General features: G+C 41.8%; 1 protein-coding gene across 8 annotated transcripts in view; it reads left to right on the top strand.

Annotated features, from left to right (window-relative positions):
* Window positions 1-17,827, top strand: part of LOC128684781 (potassium channel subfamily K member 6) — a 78,359-nt gene that overhangs the window by 3,542 nt on the left and 56,990 nt on the right. For 4 of the 8 annotated variants that reach the window (XM_070101540.1, XM_070101512.1, XM_070101515.1 and 1 more), the window contains exons 2-4: window positions 47-219; window positions 2,086-2,293; window positions 3,950-4,088. In XM_070101540.1, the coding sequence (XP_069957641.1) occupies window positions 47-219; window positions 2,086-2,293; window positions 3,950-4,088 (520 nt within the window). Of the gene's footprint in view, window positions 1-46; window positions 220-2,085; window positions 2,294-3,949; window positions 4,089-7,258; window positions 7,324-13,706; window positions 14,486-17,827 lie in introns of those variants that run through there. The other 4 variants (XM_070101528.1, XM_070101518.1, XM_070101521.1 and 1 more) reach the window with 4 other exon arrangements.

Raw genomic sequence — 17,827 nt, 5'->3', positions numbered from 1 at the left:
GTGTGTGTGTGTGTGTGTGTGTGTGTGTGTGTGTGTGTGTGTGTAGGTTAAAGACAAGACAGTGAGCGTGTCAGGACACATGAAGGATGCTACTGTGGGTGCGTCACAGTGGGTGGCATCACACACCTCCAAGACAGCCAAAGCAGCCATGGAACAAGCCAAGTCTGGACTCAGCATCGGCGAGAAGTTCACTCTCTTCGCTGTGGAGAAGATCACCACGTGAGTACCACTCTCATAGTTGTCACATAGATCTCCTCACCACCCGAGTACCACTCTCATGGTTGTCACAGATCTCCTCACCACCTGAGTACCACTCTCATGGTTACCACATAGATCTCACCACCTGAGTACCACTCTCATGGTTACCACATAGATCTCACCACCTGAGTACCACTCTCATGGTTACCACATACATCTCACCAACTGAGTACCACTCTCATGGTTGTCACAGATCTCCTCACCACCTGAGTACCACTCTCATGGTTATCACATAGATCTTACCACCCGAGTACCACTCTCATGGTTACCACATACATCTCCTCACCAACTGAGTACCACTCTCATGGTTGTCACAGATCTCCTCACCACCTGAGTACCACTCTCATGGTTATCACATAGATCTTACCACCCGAGTACCACTCTCATGGTTACCACATACATCTCCTCACCAACTGAGTACCACTCTCATGGTTGTCACAGATCTCCTCACCACCTGAGTACCACTCTCATGGTTACCACATAGATCTTACTACCTGAGTACCACTCTCATGGTTATCACATAGATCTCACCACCTGAGTACCACTCTCATGGTTACCACATACATCTCCTCACCAACTGAGTACCACTCTCATGGTTGTCACAGATCTCCTCACTGAGTACCACTCTCATGGTTGTCACAGATCTCCTCACTGAGTACCACTCTCATGGTTGTCACAGATCTCCTCACTGAGTACCAACCACTCTCATGGTTATCACATAGATCTCAGCACCATGTGAATATCACACCCAAAATTTTCCACCGTGTCTTTGATTACCCTCTCCCTCAAATGAGGGGCTCTTTTTCTGCAGTCTTACTTCAAAATACTCTCACTCACGTTCTAGAGTTGCTTTACTAACATTTGTTTTACTGTTACTTTGTTCTTATTGTTTAATATCCACTAGTGAATAATTTTTTCCCCATTTAGATTTCCTTGAACTACTTATTTTAGTCAATGTCTTTCGACTGCCTATTAGCACTCGCAGGAACCTTGAACTTGAAATAAGTTCAAGGTTCACGAAACAAAGCGTACTGGTGAACTTTAGCATTATAAGGTCCTTCCTTAATAATCGTTTAAGTTAAATGAATACTGTAACTAACTGATGACCAAGTTTTGGATCTAGTTTTGCGTTTACCGTTAGATGGTGTTTATCTGACTCACGAAATCGTAATGACTCGATTGCAAACAAACCATACCACGGGCGGGGATAGAACCCGCGATCAGAGTCTGAAAACTCCAGACCGTCGCGTTAGCCACTGGGCCAGCTAGCCACAATAAGATTCGTCCAACTAGGTATATTTCCTATGGTATAGAAATATACCTAGTTGGACGAATCTTATTGTGGCTAGCTGGTCCAGTGGCTAACGTGACGGTCTGGAGTTTTGAGATTCCCTGATCGCGGGTTCTATTCCCGCCCGTGGTATGGTTTATGGTGTTTATTATAAGAGATGGTGTCTATAAAAGAAGTGTTCAGTACTCAGCCTTGATAAAAAGTTGTTCAATTCATAATGTTGATCGCTCTAGAGGCACACTCATGATGCTATATATATATATATATATATATATATATATATATATATATATATATATATATATATATATATATATATATACACACACACACACTTGTTCAGGCATGAGATGTGTTGGCTGAAGATAACATCACAGGAAGCGAGGCCCCCTGTGAAACAGGTTCTGACTCCACCTACTGCTTATGATCCCAATTCAAGGTTATGATTCCTACACCGACAGTTCTGAATATCGCTGGAGATGCCATGAAACGTCCTTCTTCACCGACAGGTTTTAACTCCAGTTGTTCCTCCACAGGTTCTCTCGAAAGGGCTTCACACACGTCTTCATGTTCTTGATCCTAGCAGGGTACACAGCCCTGGGAGCCCTACTCTTCATTGCCCTGGAAGCACCGCACGAGAACGAAGAGAAACAAGACATAGAGACGGTGAGAACACACCTCATTGAGTCTCTCTGGGAGAACCAGGTACAGAACAAGGGACTCAACTTCTCCAGGTGGGAAGGGGTGAGTAAACCAAACCTCTTGGGGAGGTACATGACTAAGTTTATATATTGAAAAATTACAATAAAGACAAATATATCTTTGAATAAAATTAATATAACAAAATTAAAACAAAAAGCAAAGAATATGCTAACTCTGTATTAAAACACACTGGGGGAGCTGTACGAGTCTATGGTTAAGAGGCCCGTGAATTTCCCTGTCTGTTAATATCATGTCTATTTTTCCCCTATAATCTACCTTGTCCGTAATTACTGTCGCATTTGCTTTGTCTGCTTTCGTAAGGTGAAGTCCAGGATCTCTGAGGACAACTGGGTTGCATGGATAATTGGATAGATGAGAGGAAGAATAAATTGATGGATGGTTGGAGAGATGAGAATTGGTTAGATAGACAGGTAAATGAGGGGATAGATAAGCGAGTAGATCGAGAAATGATGAAACAGGTATTTGGATGGATGGATGAGTTTCAATAAATGGATTTATCGAAAGATGAAATGGATAAGCGAATGGATCGACAGGCGACAGGAAGGATAAATAGGTCGATAAATGAGTAGATAGGGGCTGGATAAATAGGTGGATTGCTAAGGGGATAGAGAAATGGATGAATGAGTGGATTATTGATGATTGAATAGACAAGTGGATAGATGGACTTGCCTAAAATCAGATAAAGGAATGAATGGATGGCTTAGCTTATGGATGGAGGGATAGTTGATTCCCGGAACAATGTTAAGTACTACCTTACACACCCCTGCGGTTCATCTGCTGCTTCTTGATATATTATTAATAATGGTTATAATTTTTAAAGTGGTGGACGGGTAAGCCAGTAGAAGGTCTCGGTCAGATGACCAAAAGCTCCACTGGTGGGTCATCATACGGCTAGGACCCGTGTCAGGTAACACTTATCCTGTTTCCTAAACAATCTTACCTAACCTAACCTGCTGCGTCTTCAGCACAACCTAATGTAAACAATTCCCTTCACATTTTGTTTTGTGGTACTTCGGTAAATGCAATCAGCATTGTTGCCTTTTTATATACACACATAAATTTGAAGTATAATTCCCAAGCCAAGGCTGCTGCAGTATAGGAGAGAAGCTTCCATCTGCATGCCCTGGCTGCCCATCGTCTCCCTGAAAGTACAATAACAGCAAGGCCGACCACTAGAGCCTGGAGATAATTTTAGAGCCGCAGTGAGGAAAAGATACGTTACAGAACGAGCTTTAATAATGACACAAGGTTTCTGATATTACAGATCAACACTGATCTACACAGAGCCAAACGTTGTCGCAATGTAAACTACTACTTTCAGCAGATAGAACTGGAACCACCTCAGTGTACATCCTACCCCAGATACTGTTCGTTCTCCCCAGTGTATGTCCTCACCCGCTATACATCCTCCCTAGTGTTCATCCCCTCCGAGAAAATGTACATCCACGCAAATCCATGCACATCCTCCCCATAGAGTGTACATCTCAAATGAGTGACCATCCTCCCTACATACTATACAGCCTCCCCCAGATTATGAACAGCCTCTCAGTTAAAGGTACTTTACATCCTCCCCAGATAGTGTACATTATCTTCCAGATACTGTACACTGACACCCAGCTAGTGTATATCCTCCCGATATAGTGTACAGCCTCTCAGCTGAGTGTACATCTTCTCCAGATAGTGTACAACCTCCTGCAGCCCTATGATGAACAGCTGTACCACTCGTGGTCAGTGGGAGTGTCGCCAGATACCAATGACAGGATATGGACCTTCTGGAAGGCAATGTTCTTCTGTTCTACTATAACTACCACCATCGGTAAGCACTTCTTTTGTTCTACCATAACTACCACCATCTATAAGTACTTGTTCAACTGCTCTACCACTACTACCTTCATCGGTAAGTACTTGTTCTTCAGTTCTACCATAACTACCCCACCGGTAAGTACTCGTTCTTTGGTTCTACCATAACTACCACCATCTTCTGCACTACCATAACTACCACCATCAGTAAGTACTCGTCCTTCTGCACTACCATAACTACCACCATCTTCTGCACTACCATAACTACCACCATCGGTAAGTACTCGTCCTTCTGCACTACCATAACTACCACCATCGGATGGTACTCGTTCTTCTGCACTACCATAACTACCACCATCGGTAAGTACTCGTTCTTCTACACTACCATAACTACCACCATCGGTAAGTACTCGTTCTTCTACACTACCATAACTGTATGATGAATGGTTTGAAAAACCGACAAGTTGAAGATTGAGACACTTATGCAGCATATGGGAATCTTTATTCAGGAAACGTTTCGCCATACAGTGGCTTCATCAGTCCAATACAAAGAGGAAGGCGTAAGGAGAGGAGGAGAATGAGGTAATCAGTCCCTCAACCTGGAGTCGATGTGTTCAGTCCATCAATCTTGTAGAATGTACAGCATAGGGCCGTAGACGTGGCTTATATACTGTAGTGAGGTGACGTGAAGCAGATGGAGGCGGGGTCATAGTGGTACCATCCACTAGTCGAAGTAGGTCTTCGTCCAAAGGTTGAACAAGTGTTGAAGAATTCTTTGTAACAAGACCCCATGATGCTGCCGTGTCTGACAGTTGTGATGAATGGTTTGAAAAACCGACAAGTTGAAGATTGAGACACTTATGCAGCATATGGGAATCTTTATAAAGATTCCCATATGCTGCATAAGTGTCTCAATCTTCAACTACCATAACTACCACCAACGTTAAGTACTCGTTCTTCTACACAACCATAACTACCACCAACGTTAAGTACTCGTTCTTCTACACTAACATAACTACCACCATCGGTAAGTACTCGTCCTTCTGCACTACCATAACTACCACCATCGGTAAGTACTCGTTCTTCTGCATTACCATAACTACCATCATTGGTAAATACTCCTTCGATTTACAACCTTCACCACCATATCTAAATCCACCACAGCTACTACAATCGGTTGCGATAATTACCCTCATTACCACAACCACAATTACCACCACTAAAATCACCAGGATTATCTCCGTCACTACTAGTACCACTACAAAGCTACCACCAACACAAAATTACCAACACAGTTTTCATCACCAAAACTACCGTTACTACAATTGGTATTTGTCTTAGCATTACTTGTAGCATCGGCAAACTATTCATATCCTTCTACACCTTCAGTAATGTATTTCGTGTTCTGTCATAGTTGCTACTGCCTCGCAGGTTCTGTCATAACTACCACCGTTTGTAAGGTTCTTATGGTTTGTCACAGTTACCACCATCTGTAAGCTATCTCATATTCTATCATAGCTACCACCATCTGTAAGCCATCTCATATTCTATCATAGCTACCTCCATCTGTAAGCCCTCTCATGTTCTGTCACAACTATCACAATCTGTAAGCCATCTCATGTTCTGTCACAACTATCACCATCTGTAAGCCATCTCATGTTCTGTCACAGCTACCACCATTTGTAAGCCACCTCATGTTCTATCATAGCAACCACCATCTGTAAGTCACCTTATGTCCTGTCACAGCTGCCACCGTCTGTAAGCCACCTGTCACAGCTGCCACCGTCTGTAAGGCATCTCATGGCCTGTCATGTTAGGATGAGGTGAGGGATTGAAAGACTGCGAATCTGGTACGGAGTGGAAGTTACCACAGTTGCTTGTTTTGACAATGATGCGGTTCTTTTTGAAGATTCTGAAGAGAAGTTGCAAAGGTTAGGTTAGGTAAGGTTCGTCAGGAAACAGGACAAATGTTTCCTGACGTGGGTCTTAGTCAGATGATGACCTGCCTTTGGAGCTTTTGGTCATCTGACCGAGGCCTTCCGCTGGCTTACCGGTCCACCCCTTTAAAAATTATGGTCATTTATAACCATTGTTATTACTTTAGTTGCACAGGTTGGTAAGATAATTAGGGAGGGTATGTAAAAGAAAGAAATTAAAAGTGAATATAGGAAAGAGCATGGTGATAAGAGTGTTAAAAATATAGGCAGTAAGAGACTGGATATCAGACTGGAGGAAGTATGGAGGAAGTGACTTTCCTGAGATATCTGGGAGTTGACCTGTCGGCGGATTGTTCTATGAGAGATGAGGTGAACCACAGAACTGATAAAGGCAAAACAGTGAGTGGTGCATTGAGACGTCTGTGGAGACAAAGAACTTTATTCATAGAGGCAAAAAACGGAAAATATACCAGAGTACAGTGGTATCAACACTTTTATATTGGTGTGAAGCATTGATTTTGAATGTAGCAGCGAGAAGGTTGGAGGCAGAAAAGATGTGTTTGAGGGCAATGTGTGTGTGAATATTATGCGGAGAAGGTAGTGTGGAGTTGCCAAAAATATTATTCAGAGGGGTGAGGGGTGGTTAAAGTGGTTTAAACAGAGACAATGGAGCAAAATGGGGTGACTAGAAGGACATATACATCTAGGATGGAGGGTAGGAGGGACAGGAGTCGACCTAAGAAAGTGGGAGGCAGTACAGGAGGTTTAAGTATTAGGGGCTTAGTTATCAAACAGATATGTTTTTGCAAGTTAAATATGAGTGGAGGCAAGCAGTTTTTTTATGATTTGACGTGCTTTTGAAGAATGAGCACGGTATCATTTGTGAAGTGATTCAAGGAAACCGGTTAGCCGGACTCGAGTCCTGCAGGTGGAACGTACACTGCTTACACTCGGAAGGGGTGTGGATGTTATATTTGAAGGGTCATCTGATTTGTAATGTCAGCAAGGCAGTGATTGAGCGACAGGTAAATTATTATTATTATTATAATCAAAAAGAAGTGCTAAGCCACAAGGGCTATACAGCAGCGACAGGTAAAGTTTTTTTTCTTCGTCGGGTCACCCTACCTTCGTTGGAGACGGCCGGAATGATAAAAAATCTCTCTTTCTCTTATGTTTATTGCTCATCTTTGTTGACATTCATAGAAAACGGGAATATAGCCAGCTCTGGTGGCAGCTGGGAGAACTAAACGCTCTCTGCTAGAACTAGCCGCAGTGGTCCCACTCCTCAGATATGTCTTGTCCTAATTGACGTGTGTACGTTTGATATCGCAGACACTAGCCTGGCAAGATAAACTACATATACTATTGCGTTGTTATAACATATAAGTGTTGAGTGTCATTTACAGAAAGCTAATTTACGAGACGAAGTATATTAGTGAATCAATACTCTCATGGGCTGTCATGCAGCCGCCACCACCACCACCACCACTGCAACAAGCCACTCCCTCTATCCTGCCACTTGATGCGGCAGACTTGAAAGTGACTGCGACGATAGTTTCCGATAGAATGCTTAGATGAGTAGTGACGTTGTGAAGTGATGTGGAGATGACTGTGTGAGAGAGAGGGAGTGAAAGGTGGGAGGAGGCAATCTTAATTCATCCTTCCCTCTTGTCCCACCCTATCCTCCCACCTCAACACTCAAGGACAAATTCCACACCTTGAATTTCCTCTTCAATATATTTTATCCTTGAAATGTTCACTCAGTATAATCCTCCCCTAACATATTAATGCTACTGAACGTTATTCTCCTTGACATTATTTCCAAAGATATTCTTTCATTGACATTCCTAACGACATTCTCCCCGAGTACATACCATACAACATTACCGATTGTTTTGGAATGCATCTGAGGCCCCTCTAGTTGAAGACGGTCTCAAATGCAAACCGAAATACTGCTTGTCTTTCAAATTATAATTTCAAACTAAATTTGCATGACGTTGATGCATTCTACTTTCATTTAGTAACGTGATGAGAGACTTCCAGAATAACACAACCCATCTGCCCGATTTAAATGGCATACTGCCGAAAATAATAGTGAAGAAAAAAAAGGCGGAAGACCAAGCTTTTGTTGGAATAATGTTTGGCTATACACAAAACTTGTTCTCTAACCTGTGTCTGCTGCAGTTTAGTTGTGTTGTGGCTCACATGTCCTCATGTCCTCTAATGATGTTATGTAAGCTATTATTTACGAGGTAAATGGGTAATCCAGTGGCAGGACTCTCTCAAATAAACAAAACCTTTGTTCATTGGTATCCTCATAAATTAGGACCTGATGAGTATAATACACTATCCTCACATTGTTCCTTGTTTTCAAATAGTCATATGTGGTGTGATGTGATTTGTTTGCCTGTGTGTGTGTGTGTGTGTGTGTGTTAGTTACCATTTTGTCCTGGGCACATGTCGATTAGACACTAGGCCTGTGTGTGTGTGTGTGTGTGTGTGTTTGTTTTAGAGGTATAACAAAAAAAAGTCAATTTCCTAACGATTCATGTTAACTTTAAATTACTAATTTTCTTATTTTAATCTAGGTCTGTGGTGTCTTACATAAATCTATAAAAACATAAGGTTAAGCGCATATTTACACACATTAAAAAACAACTTTTGCTATACCTACAGTAAAGAGGTGGCCGAGCATAACCAGAAAACGTTCACATCTGCACTGGTGATGCGAGTTATGTTGCTCACCCATTTGTCAGTAATGTTGTATTGGCACCATATATAACATCTCTACTATAATATCTATTACTGAACTCTCCTTAAGCAACTTCACCCTCAGTTTGCAACATATGCTTCCTGTATTTTAGGTTAAGTTACGTAACCTAAAATACAAAATCGTGAATAGTGTTTATTGTCTCATCACAAAATTATTTACCCAAGCAGAACTTAATTATATTACGCTCTGAAAAACTACAGTCAATGCTTCTCCAGTTTTAATACACTATTTGTTTTTATGTGCACTATTGCATGCAAAGATTACTACTCCTGAATACATATAATAATTGTAATCACTACATGGAACTCAGTACACAATTTGAAGATCGTAGGGCACTATTTTTTATATATGCTATGATTCTTCCCTTATCACAACAAAGGGGCTCTTGATCTGAAGACTTAGTCCTCTCTTCTCGTTTCTAAGATTGAATCTAAATCCCTCCCAAACTCTTCTCTCTCCATTTCGCCTCATAGTCGGGAGATTTCCGTCAGGTTTTTTTTTTTTTTTGTGAAATTCGATTACTAGACTGAGGGGGAAAAGGGGGACCAACATCAACACTGTTCTAAGGTGGCTTGTATTGGTAGTGCTGTTGGTCGTGGTATTCCATCCAACGGAAATTAGATCAACTTATGGCATGTCAAGTGATCCACTGGCGAGATATATTGCGGTCATCTATAATGTCTCTGAAGATGAAAGCATTAACGGAGGTAGCCTGCTGATCCAGGAGTGGCAACTGAAGGTACATGACACCTGGCGTTCATTCCAGTTCGTTCACTGTCATTAGCTGAAAGACTGTTGCACGGTTGGTGCTCTTGTTTGATCAGATAGCTTAGCCAAGCCTACCTCAGTCAATTTTGGATGTGCCATCCTGGTGTTGTACACCAGCGGAGGTGACCGTGGTTCACGATGGGTACATGGATTTTTTTTATTATTTTATTTTAATAGCTGCCTTTCCCTCCGTCATTTTAAACTTCATAGTCAGTAAGAAAGCTCATACTCATGGATCCCAAATGACTAACACTCTTTACTGACCCTGACAAGACCATGAACCGTGCTCAGAACCTTGCTGCCTGAACCCAGTACCAGCATACTACCTAACCCCTCTGGTTCCTCGGACTCTCCTAGGACCCGGTTTCTTCCACGGTGTGAAGAGTTTTTTAAATATTCGCAAGTCGAGGAACGGACTCGCTTTATACCATCTTCCAGAATACCTCGACATATAACAGACGATAGTGATATTGTAGTTCACGTACCTTCTTACATTCTAAGAAATACACCAAACAGAATTCTCTCCCCCTACTGGAAATGCTGAACTTTCCAAACAAAACTGAGTAAATTTCTTTTACCTTCAGCCATTAACTTCAACAACTGTGGGATTACCCTTATCCTAGTCACTATAATTTAACAAAAATTTAAATAATTTAGCCGTTCTTAAGAACTTGCGTCGTATGTACCCACAAAGACGATATCAGAGCAATGTTGATCAACCCATGATTTCCCGGGCCTCCCATAACTGCGCTGACGCAATGGGTATTCCTGTCGTTGCCCTGAGTTCTTTTAAGAAGTCATATAATATGACAGTGACACCCTGACACCTAATTGAAACCTTCAATACCAGATACCCGTGTATTCAACACTTAGCAAGTCCTCACCTCTGACCTTCCTACCTCTCCACCCACTACAGCTGTTCCTTAGAACGGTACTTTCAACACAACCTAATGCTCCTTCACGCCCTCTATTTTGTAACAGTCTACTTGTACGTACGTGTCAGCTGGAGACACACACTCAGCCCCCTTTTCCTCATGTTTCCACTACTCCATCTGTACCCATACAGACCCCCTCCATCTCAGGATACAACAAACCTCCTCTAGTGTTTTCTTATCTTGGCAGCTGTCGATGTCTCTCCTCCTCCGTTTTTATCTATCACCTCTTGCATTACACTACTTGCCACTAATTTGACTACAGAAACTATAGAAGGCACTTCAACGTTTATCAAAAAGACTAAGCCCAAAATAAACCTTGACAAAACTCAACTTAAACGAGGAGCTTCAACTGCCTTGCCATCCAAGCCTAATGTACGAATATACCGTACCATATATGACTTTCACATTCTCACCTTCCACAACCCCCTTACATAAACACACATACTCAACTTACACTGTACAAGAAGGAAGACTCAGCTCACTGTACAAGAAGGAAGACTCAGCTCACACTGTACAAGAAAGACTTAGTTCACACTGTACAAGAAGAAAGACTTAGTTCACACTGTACAAGAAAGACTTAGTTCACACTGTACAAGAAGGAAGACTCAGTTCACACTGTACAAGAAGGAAGACTCAGTTCACACTGTACAAGAAGGAAGACTCAGCTCACACTGTACAAGAAGGAAGACTCAGCTCACACTGTACAAGAAGGAAGACTCAGCTCACACTGTACAAGAAGGAAGACTCAGCTCACACTGTACAAGAAGGAAGACTCAGCTCACACTGTACAAGAAGGAAGACTCAGCTCACACTGTACAAGAAGGAAGACTCAGCTCACACTGTACAAGAAGACTCAGCTCACACTACACAAGGAAGACTCAGTTCACACTACGCAAGAAGGAAGACTCAGCTCACACTACACAAGAAGGAGGACTCAGCTCACACTACGCAAGAAGGAAGACTCAGCTCACACTACGCAAGGAGGGGGACTCAGCTCACACTACACAAGAAGGAGGACTCAGCTCACACTACACAAGGAGGACGACTCAGCTCACACTACACAAGAAGGACTCGGCTCACACTGTACAAGAAGGAAGACTCAGCTCACACTATAAAAGAAAGAAGACTCAACTCACACTACACAAGAAAGAAGACTCAGCTCACACTGTTCACGTGGGTTGGACTGAGAGCAATTAATGTAGAATGCCTCTTCTGACAGGCTTCAAACTTTCAGTGCTGATGGCTTTCACTTTGAGCTATTTAAATTTTAAATTGTTAATTTCATGAAATAAATTGGTTTCCATGTAATATCTATAGAATGACTTTTCTGCTCGGCTTCAAATATTTAACTGTTGCTTTTTAATTGTAAGTAATTTTTTATTGAATTTGGTAAATTGGCACAAAGACCAATCATACAGAATTTTATCAACCTGAACTTTCTTAAAAAAAAAAATTCAAATGTTTTTTCAATATGAATGTTGGAGATTTTTAAATAGAACAGAAATGCAAAAAAAAAAAAAAAAAAAAATATTGCTAGCGCGTATACGTATAATTTTTAATTTTCAAGAGTTTAGTGAGCCTTTAATTAAATGATTTGTGCCATCTAATCCTCCTTTATCTTCCCCCGACCCTTCTTTTATATAACCTCAGAACGCCTTATTGGATCGGCTTCAAATTTTCAGCCCTTGGTGATCTATTATTATGTAAAGGTTCTTGCACCAACTGACAAGTGCAGGTGCCCTCCTCTCAGTTTTATATAGAATATTCCCGAAATTAGTTTCCACGAGATAAATTTATAAAGCCTCTTTTGATAGGCTTCAAAATTTCAACACGTGTGTATCCTACTTAAAAAATGGTTGGTATTGTTAATGGGGAGGGGGGTGTAGGTGCCATGTTTTGCCACTTTCATCTCGAAATGGTATAGAAATAGTTTGCATTACATAACTGAAAAGGTAAGGGGTTCTTGATCTAAGGAACTGGATTTATCCTCCCGTTACTTGGATCGAATCTGAATCTCTCTCATTAGGCAAGTACTATGTAACCCCGAAAGGACTTAGCGGTTTCTTCTTAAAACAAACAATTGTGAAGGGCACCAGTTTTTAACAGCTGATGTATCGTACGAAATGAATCGATTAAACGTTTCTTGGGTACAGTGTAGGAGGAAATTTTGTTGGATTCTGCGCAATAGATTTAAACTTTTAGTGCTAAGGTGTTTTCCTCAGAGGAAGCCTTCTTTTGATTTTGTGTAAATTTTACTGTGTAAGTTTTATTAATCAAACTGATCTCTGTAAAATACCTGGAAAATGTTTCTGATCAGAAATATGTCACACTGTTTAACTTTATGGGTTATCCTTGGTTAAATTTACATAATGTACTTTTGTGTGTCTAACATCCGTGTCTCCTCGAGACTCTTGTATCTTGTATCTTATGTACCAAAGGATTAAATGAAAATTGTTTACTTTCTTAGTTAAAAGCTGATCAATTTTACCTAAAGAAAACTTTTCATTTAGTCTTGTGTAGGTTGACTCAAGAAATCGTAATGACACGATTGCAAACAAACCATACCCCCGGCTGGAGTTTTGAGACTATGACCGCGGGTTCAATCCCGGCCGGGGGTATGGTTTGTTTGCAATCGTGTCATTACGATTTCTTGAGTCATGTTGACGGCAGTGAAGGGACTTGAGCTAGAGTTCGTCACGGCCACGCTAGCTGGAGATTCGTCTGTAAAAACTTGCATTTGTGGTCACAGTGGTGCCTGTGCTAACCTTCCTATGGTGTAGAAATATACCTAGTTGGATGAATCTTATTGTGGCTAGCTGGTCTAGTGGCTAACGCGACGGGCTGGAGTTTTGAGACTACGACCGCGGGTTCAATCCCGGCCGGGGGTATGGCTTGTGTAGGTCCCAGTTTGTAATGCGAAATTCGGAAAATTGAAATATTGCTTTTCATGGGATAAATTCTACGTTCCTCATCCACTTGGAGAGTGGAGGTGAGTTATCTCACTAACTGGAGGCATGAGGGAGTCAAGGAGAGGTGCTCAGATGGATGGAAGCATGAGGGAGTAAAGGTAAAGTGTTACATAGAAGGAATTAAGTTATTTTTTTTTTTTGGCTTGCGAGTGTTTCGGTATATGATTGTATACCGGTGTACTATTTTATTTACAACAACATTAAATGGTCTCAATTACTCAAGTGATCTATGAATGCTAAAATTTTCTTCAGATAGGTATGTGGAAACAAGAGAGAAAGGAAGGACGAGACAGAAACAGTGGGTTCAAGAAAGAAAGCAGTGCAAGGCACTAACGATGACATATTATAGTAATTACAGTTGTGAGTGATGGTGGTGGACAGGCGGTTATCCTGGTTGTTGAGAGAAGAGAGAAAAAACTGGCTTTTCAAATTTTAATTTTACTGTAACTTTTCTCCAGGAACAACTTGTAATATTATATTGGGAATTCATTGATCATTATTTTCGTAATTCGGGTAAGTACAACGTGAGACAATGTCTGATGACACTCCCCAACAAGTGTTAAACAGAGGACCTCCACAACCCTCACTCTTCGCCGAGTATAAGAGTGTCTTCTCAAGCACGTGGAAGTCTTTCTCATACGATCATCACGAGAACCTTCGGAGACTTCGTCAAGAGGGTATGCACTGTGCGATGTCGTTCCTCTTGTGCTGCACGTTCTGCCTGGCGTGCGCAGTGTCTCTCAGCATCGCAGAGAGCGCGCACCTGCACAACAACATGGGCTCTCAACAACTCAACCCTCTTGAAATAGAGAGCCAAATCCTTTTGCAGGAAAAACGGACGGTTGATGCTCTTTGGTCTGCGTCTTCCTTTCTTCAGGAGGTGGACTGGAAAGTCCAGGCACGGGAGACACTGAGGATGCTGCGGCAGGAGAGTGCGGCTCTGCAGAGCTGTGAGCCCACTGTTAATGATGCTCCTGACTGGAGCATCATTAACAGCTTCGTGTATATGCTCACCGTTGTCACGTCCATTGGTTAGTATTACCCCTCGCTCCTTCCCGTCAGCCTCGCCCAAATCAACCTTTACTTCCTCGAACCGATATCACTTTTCTGTGGTTTTGGTCATTTTTGTCAGATGTTCGGGGACTCATACCTGGCAAACATGAGAAAAGCGCTGTAACGTCAAAATAATTCTGGTCACAAACATCAACTACTTTGCTTCGGCTAGGTCGCTAGAAAGCTTGCTTAAATTATGTCTGCCTCGGTTCGAGTCCTCTGCAGTCCTTAGAACTTACACCAGTTTATTAAGGTTTTTCATCCCGTTGGTTTTCAGTCTGGCGCCTACTGTGTACCAACTCACGATTAAATAAGCATACCTTTTCAATGTTGCAGTCTGTTAGAAAAATTTTGTGCTATATCCATTATTACTACAGCAAAAACGTGAGGTGCCTGAGTTAAGTTTCTGGCTCTGGAAGCAGATCCACGACTCCAGGAACTTGCCTTTCCATTTGTGAATAAAAGTAAAGGTAAGTAAGAACACCAGTAGTCTAACAGACCTCACTAACCAATACAGTATTGTTTAGTGTTCCCTGGAGAGGTACAACTCTAAGGGTTAGAATCTACCACAGAAGCTTCTCTCACTGCTGCTTCTAATACAAGTAAGTAATAGTACTTTGCTTGTGTTTGTATATTCGTGTTTTGTGTTACCCATAAGTAGGCTTGTGTTTTCATGTGATTACCTATTCTTCGTTATTTTGTGATGATGCAGAATTCTGATAAATTAGACATGTGCAACTCTTGGGTATCTTTATTGAGGAAACGTTTCTCCACAGTGGCTTCATCAGTCCATACATAGGAGAATGGTGAAGAACAGGAGGAGAATGAGGTAATCAGTCCCTCAACCTTGAGTCGATGTGGTTGACTCAAGGTTGAGGAACTGATTACCTCATTCTCCTCCTGTTCTTCAAGTTTCTCCTTTGTATGGACTGATGAAGCCACTGTGTGGCGAAACGTTTCCTCAATAAAGATACCCAAGAGTTGCACACGTGTCTAATTTATCAACGTGTCGGTTCTCTGAACCATTCATCTGTAATACAGAAGTCTGCTCGTTGTATCTCTTAGTGTTCAGTTTGTGACAATGTGTTGCAAGTCTCCAGTGGATGTAACATACTCATCATAGAACTCATTCGGGGTAATCTACCAGTTTAAAGAGTGAAGAAATATTTTCTAGTAACATTTCTGCACGACCTTTTTCTTCTAATTTTAAACTTGTGGCTTCATGTTGTTCCTGTGGGTGATGGTGAGAGATTTCTGAATATTTTGTTTTTAAGCGAGGGCAATACTTTAACTAAGGAATCCAATTTTGACTTCACCTGTGTCTTCTTAATTAATTCACTAAGGTTATTTTTATATTTTTCGGTACGAGTTTCTAGCTTCTGCATTAAGCAGCTCTGTATGACCCATGCAAGTTTGGCGCATGCTGCATTGATCTGATCTGCTGTAGAGATCAGTTTTCGTATTATTATTCCAAAATTACTTTCTCAGTCTGATGTTTACAATATTGTGTCACTTTCTCAATCTGACGTTTATAATACTGTGTCATTCTCTCAGTCTGATTTTTCTACAATTCATCCTTTTGCTTAACGTAAGTATGTTAAGTGCTTTGTTAAGATAAAAATATATCTTCTGTATACTGTTCTTCTGATAGCCATGGTAGCCATTACGCTTATCTATTCAACGTGCTTGTCTATTTCTATACTGTGTGGATACACTGTGTTGCAACAGGGTAACGACACACTGGTAATTAGACTCGTCAACCTGTCAGCTGTTTCTTTTCTCAGGCCTGAAAATACTCTCACTAGGTTGTGATAATAATAATAATAATAATAATAATAATAATAATAATATTTATTTCTATATTTCAACAAGTGCATGAACAAGGTATACAGGCCTAGTTGACTTGAGTGACATACTACAATACAGAAAGCCCCCTTGTTATGTAGAGCATTTCGGGTAAATTACGTCAGTTTTGTCCCAGGATGCGACGCATACCAGTTGACTAACACCCAGATACCTATTTTACTGATAAGTGAACAGGGATAAGAGGTGTCTTAAGGTGTCCTAATGTCTCCACCCGTGCCGGGGATCGACCCACGGACCTCAGTGTGTGAGCTGAGTGCGCTAGCAATAGAGCGTGAGGTTGACTGCTCCTAGCGCACCGTGTGATAGAATATGACAAAAATGCCATCCTATGTGACACAGTATGACTAGAAAATCATCCTGGTTAATGGAGTGAGAGAGGAAACCCCTCCTGGTTTATGGAGTAAGAGAGGAAACCCCTCCTGGTTTATGGAGTAAGAGAGGAAACCCCTCCTGGTTTATGGAGTAAGAGAGGAAACCCCTCCTGGTTTATGGAGTAAGAGAGGAAACCCCTCCTGGTTTATGGAGTAAGAGAGGAAACCCCTCCTGGTTGATGGAGTAAGAGAGGGAACCCCTCCTTGTTGATGGAGTAAGAGAGGAAACCCTTCCTGGTTGATGGAGTAAGAGAGGAAACCCCTCCTGGTTGGTGGAGTAAGAGAGGAAACCCCTCCTGGTTGGTGGAGTAAGAGAGGAAACCCCTCCTGGTTGGTGGAGTAAGAGAGGAAACCCCTCCTGGTTGGTGGAGTAAGAGAGGAAACCCCTCCTGGTTGGTGGAGTAAGAGAGGAAACCCCTCCTGGTTGGTGGAGTAAGAGAGGAAACCCCTCCTGGTTGGTGGAGTAAGAGAGGAAACCCCTCCTGGTTGATGGAGTAAGAGAGGAAACCCCTCCTGGTTGATGGAGTAAGAGAGGAAACCCCTCCTGGTTGATGGAGTAAGAGAGGAAACCCTTCCTGGTTGATGGAGTAAGAGAGGAAACCCCTCCTGGTTGATGGTAAGAGAGGAAAACCATCCTGGTTGATGGAGTAAGAGAGGAAAACCATCCTGGTTGATGGAGTAAGAGAGGAAAACCATCCTGGTTGATGGAGTAAAGGAGGAAACCCCTCCTGGTTGATGGAGTAAGAGAGGAAACCCCTCCTGGTTGATGGAGTAAGAGAGGAAACCCCTCCTGGTTGATGGAGTAAGAGAAGAAAACCATCCTGGATGATGAAGTATAACAGAAAAACCATCCTGGTTGGAGCATAACAGAAAAACCATCCTGGTTGATGGAGTATAACAGAAAAATCATCCTGGTTGATGGAGTATAACAGAAAACTCTGGTTGATGATGTACAACAAAAACCATCCTGGTTGATGGAATATAACAGAAAAACCATCCTGGTTGAGTATAACAGAAAAACCATCGTGGTTGATGGAGTATAACAGAAAAATCATCCTGGTTGATGGAGTATAACAGAAAACT

Source organism: Cherax quadricarinatus, chromosome 5, assembly GCF_038502225.1.
Source record: "Cherax quadricarinatus isolate ZL_2023a chromosome 5, ASM3850222v1, whole genome shotgun sequence".
In the NCBI taxonomy this organism is placed as follows: domain Eukaryota; kingdom Metazoa; phylum Arthropoda; class Malacostraca; order Decapoda; family Parastacidae; genus Cherax; species Cherax quadricarinatus.
The sequence above is the reverse complement of the archived record's forward strand: the minus strand, read 5'-3'. Positions and strand labels throughout refer to the sequence as shown.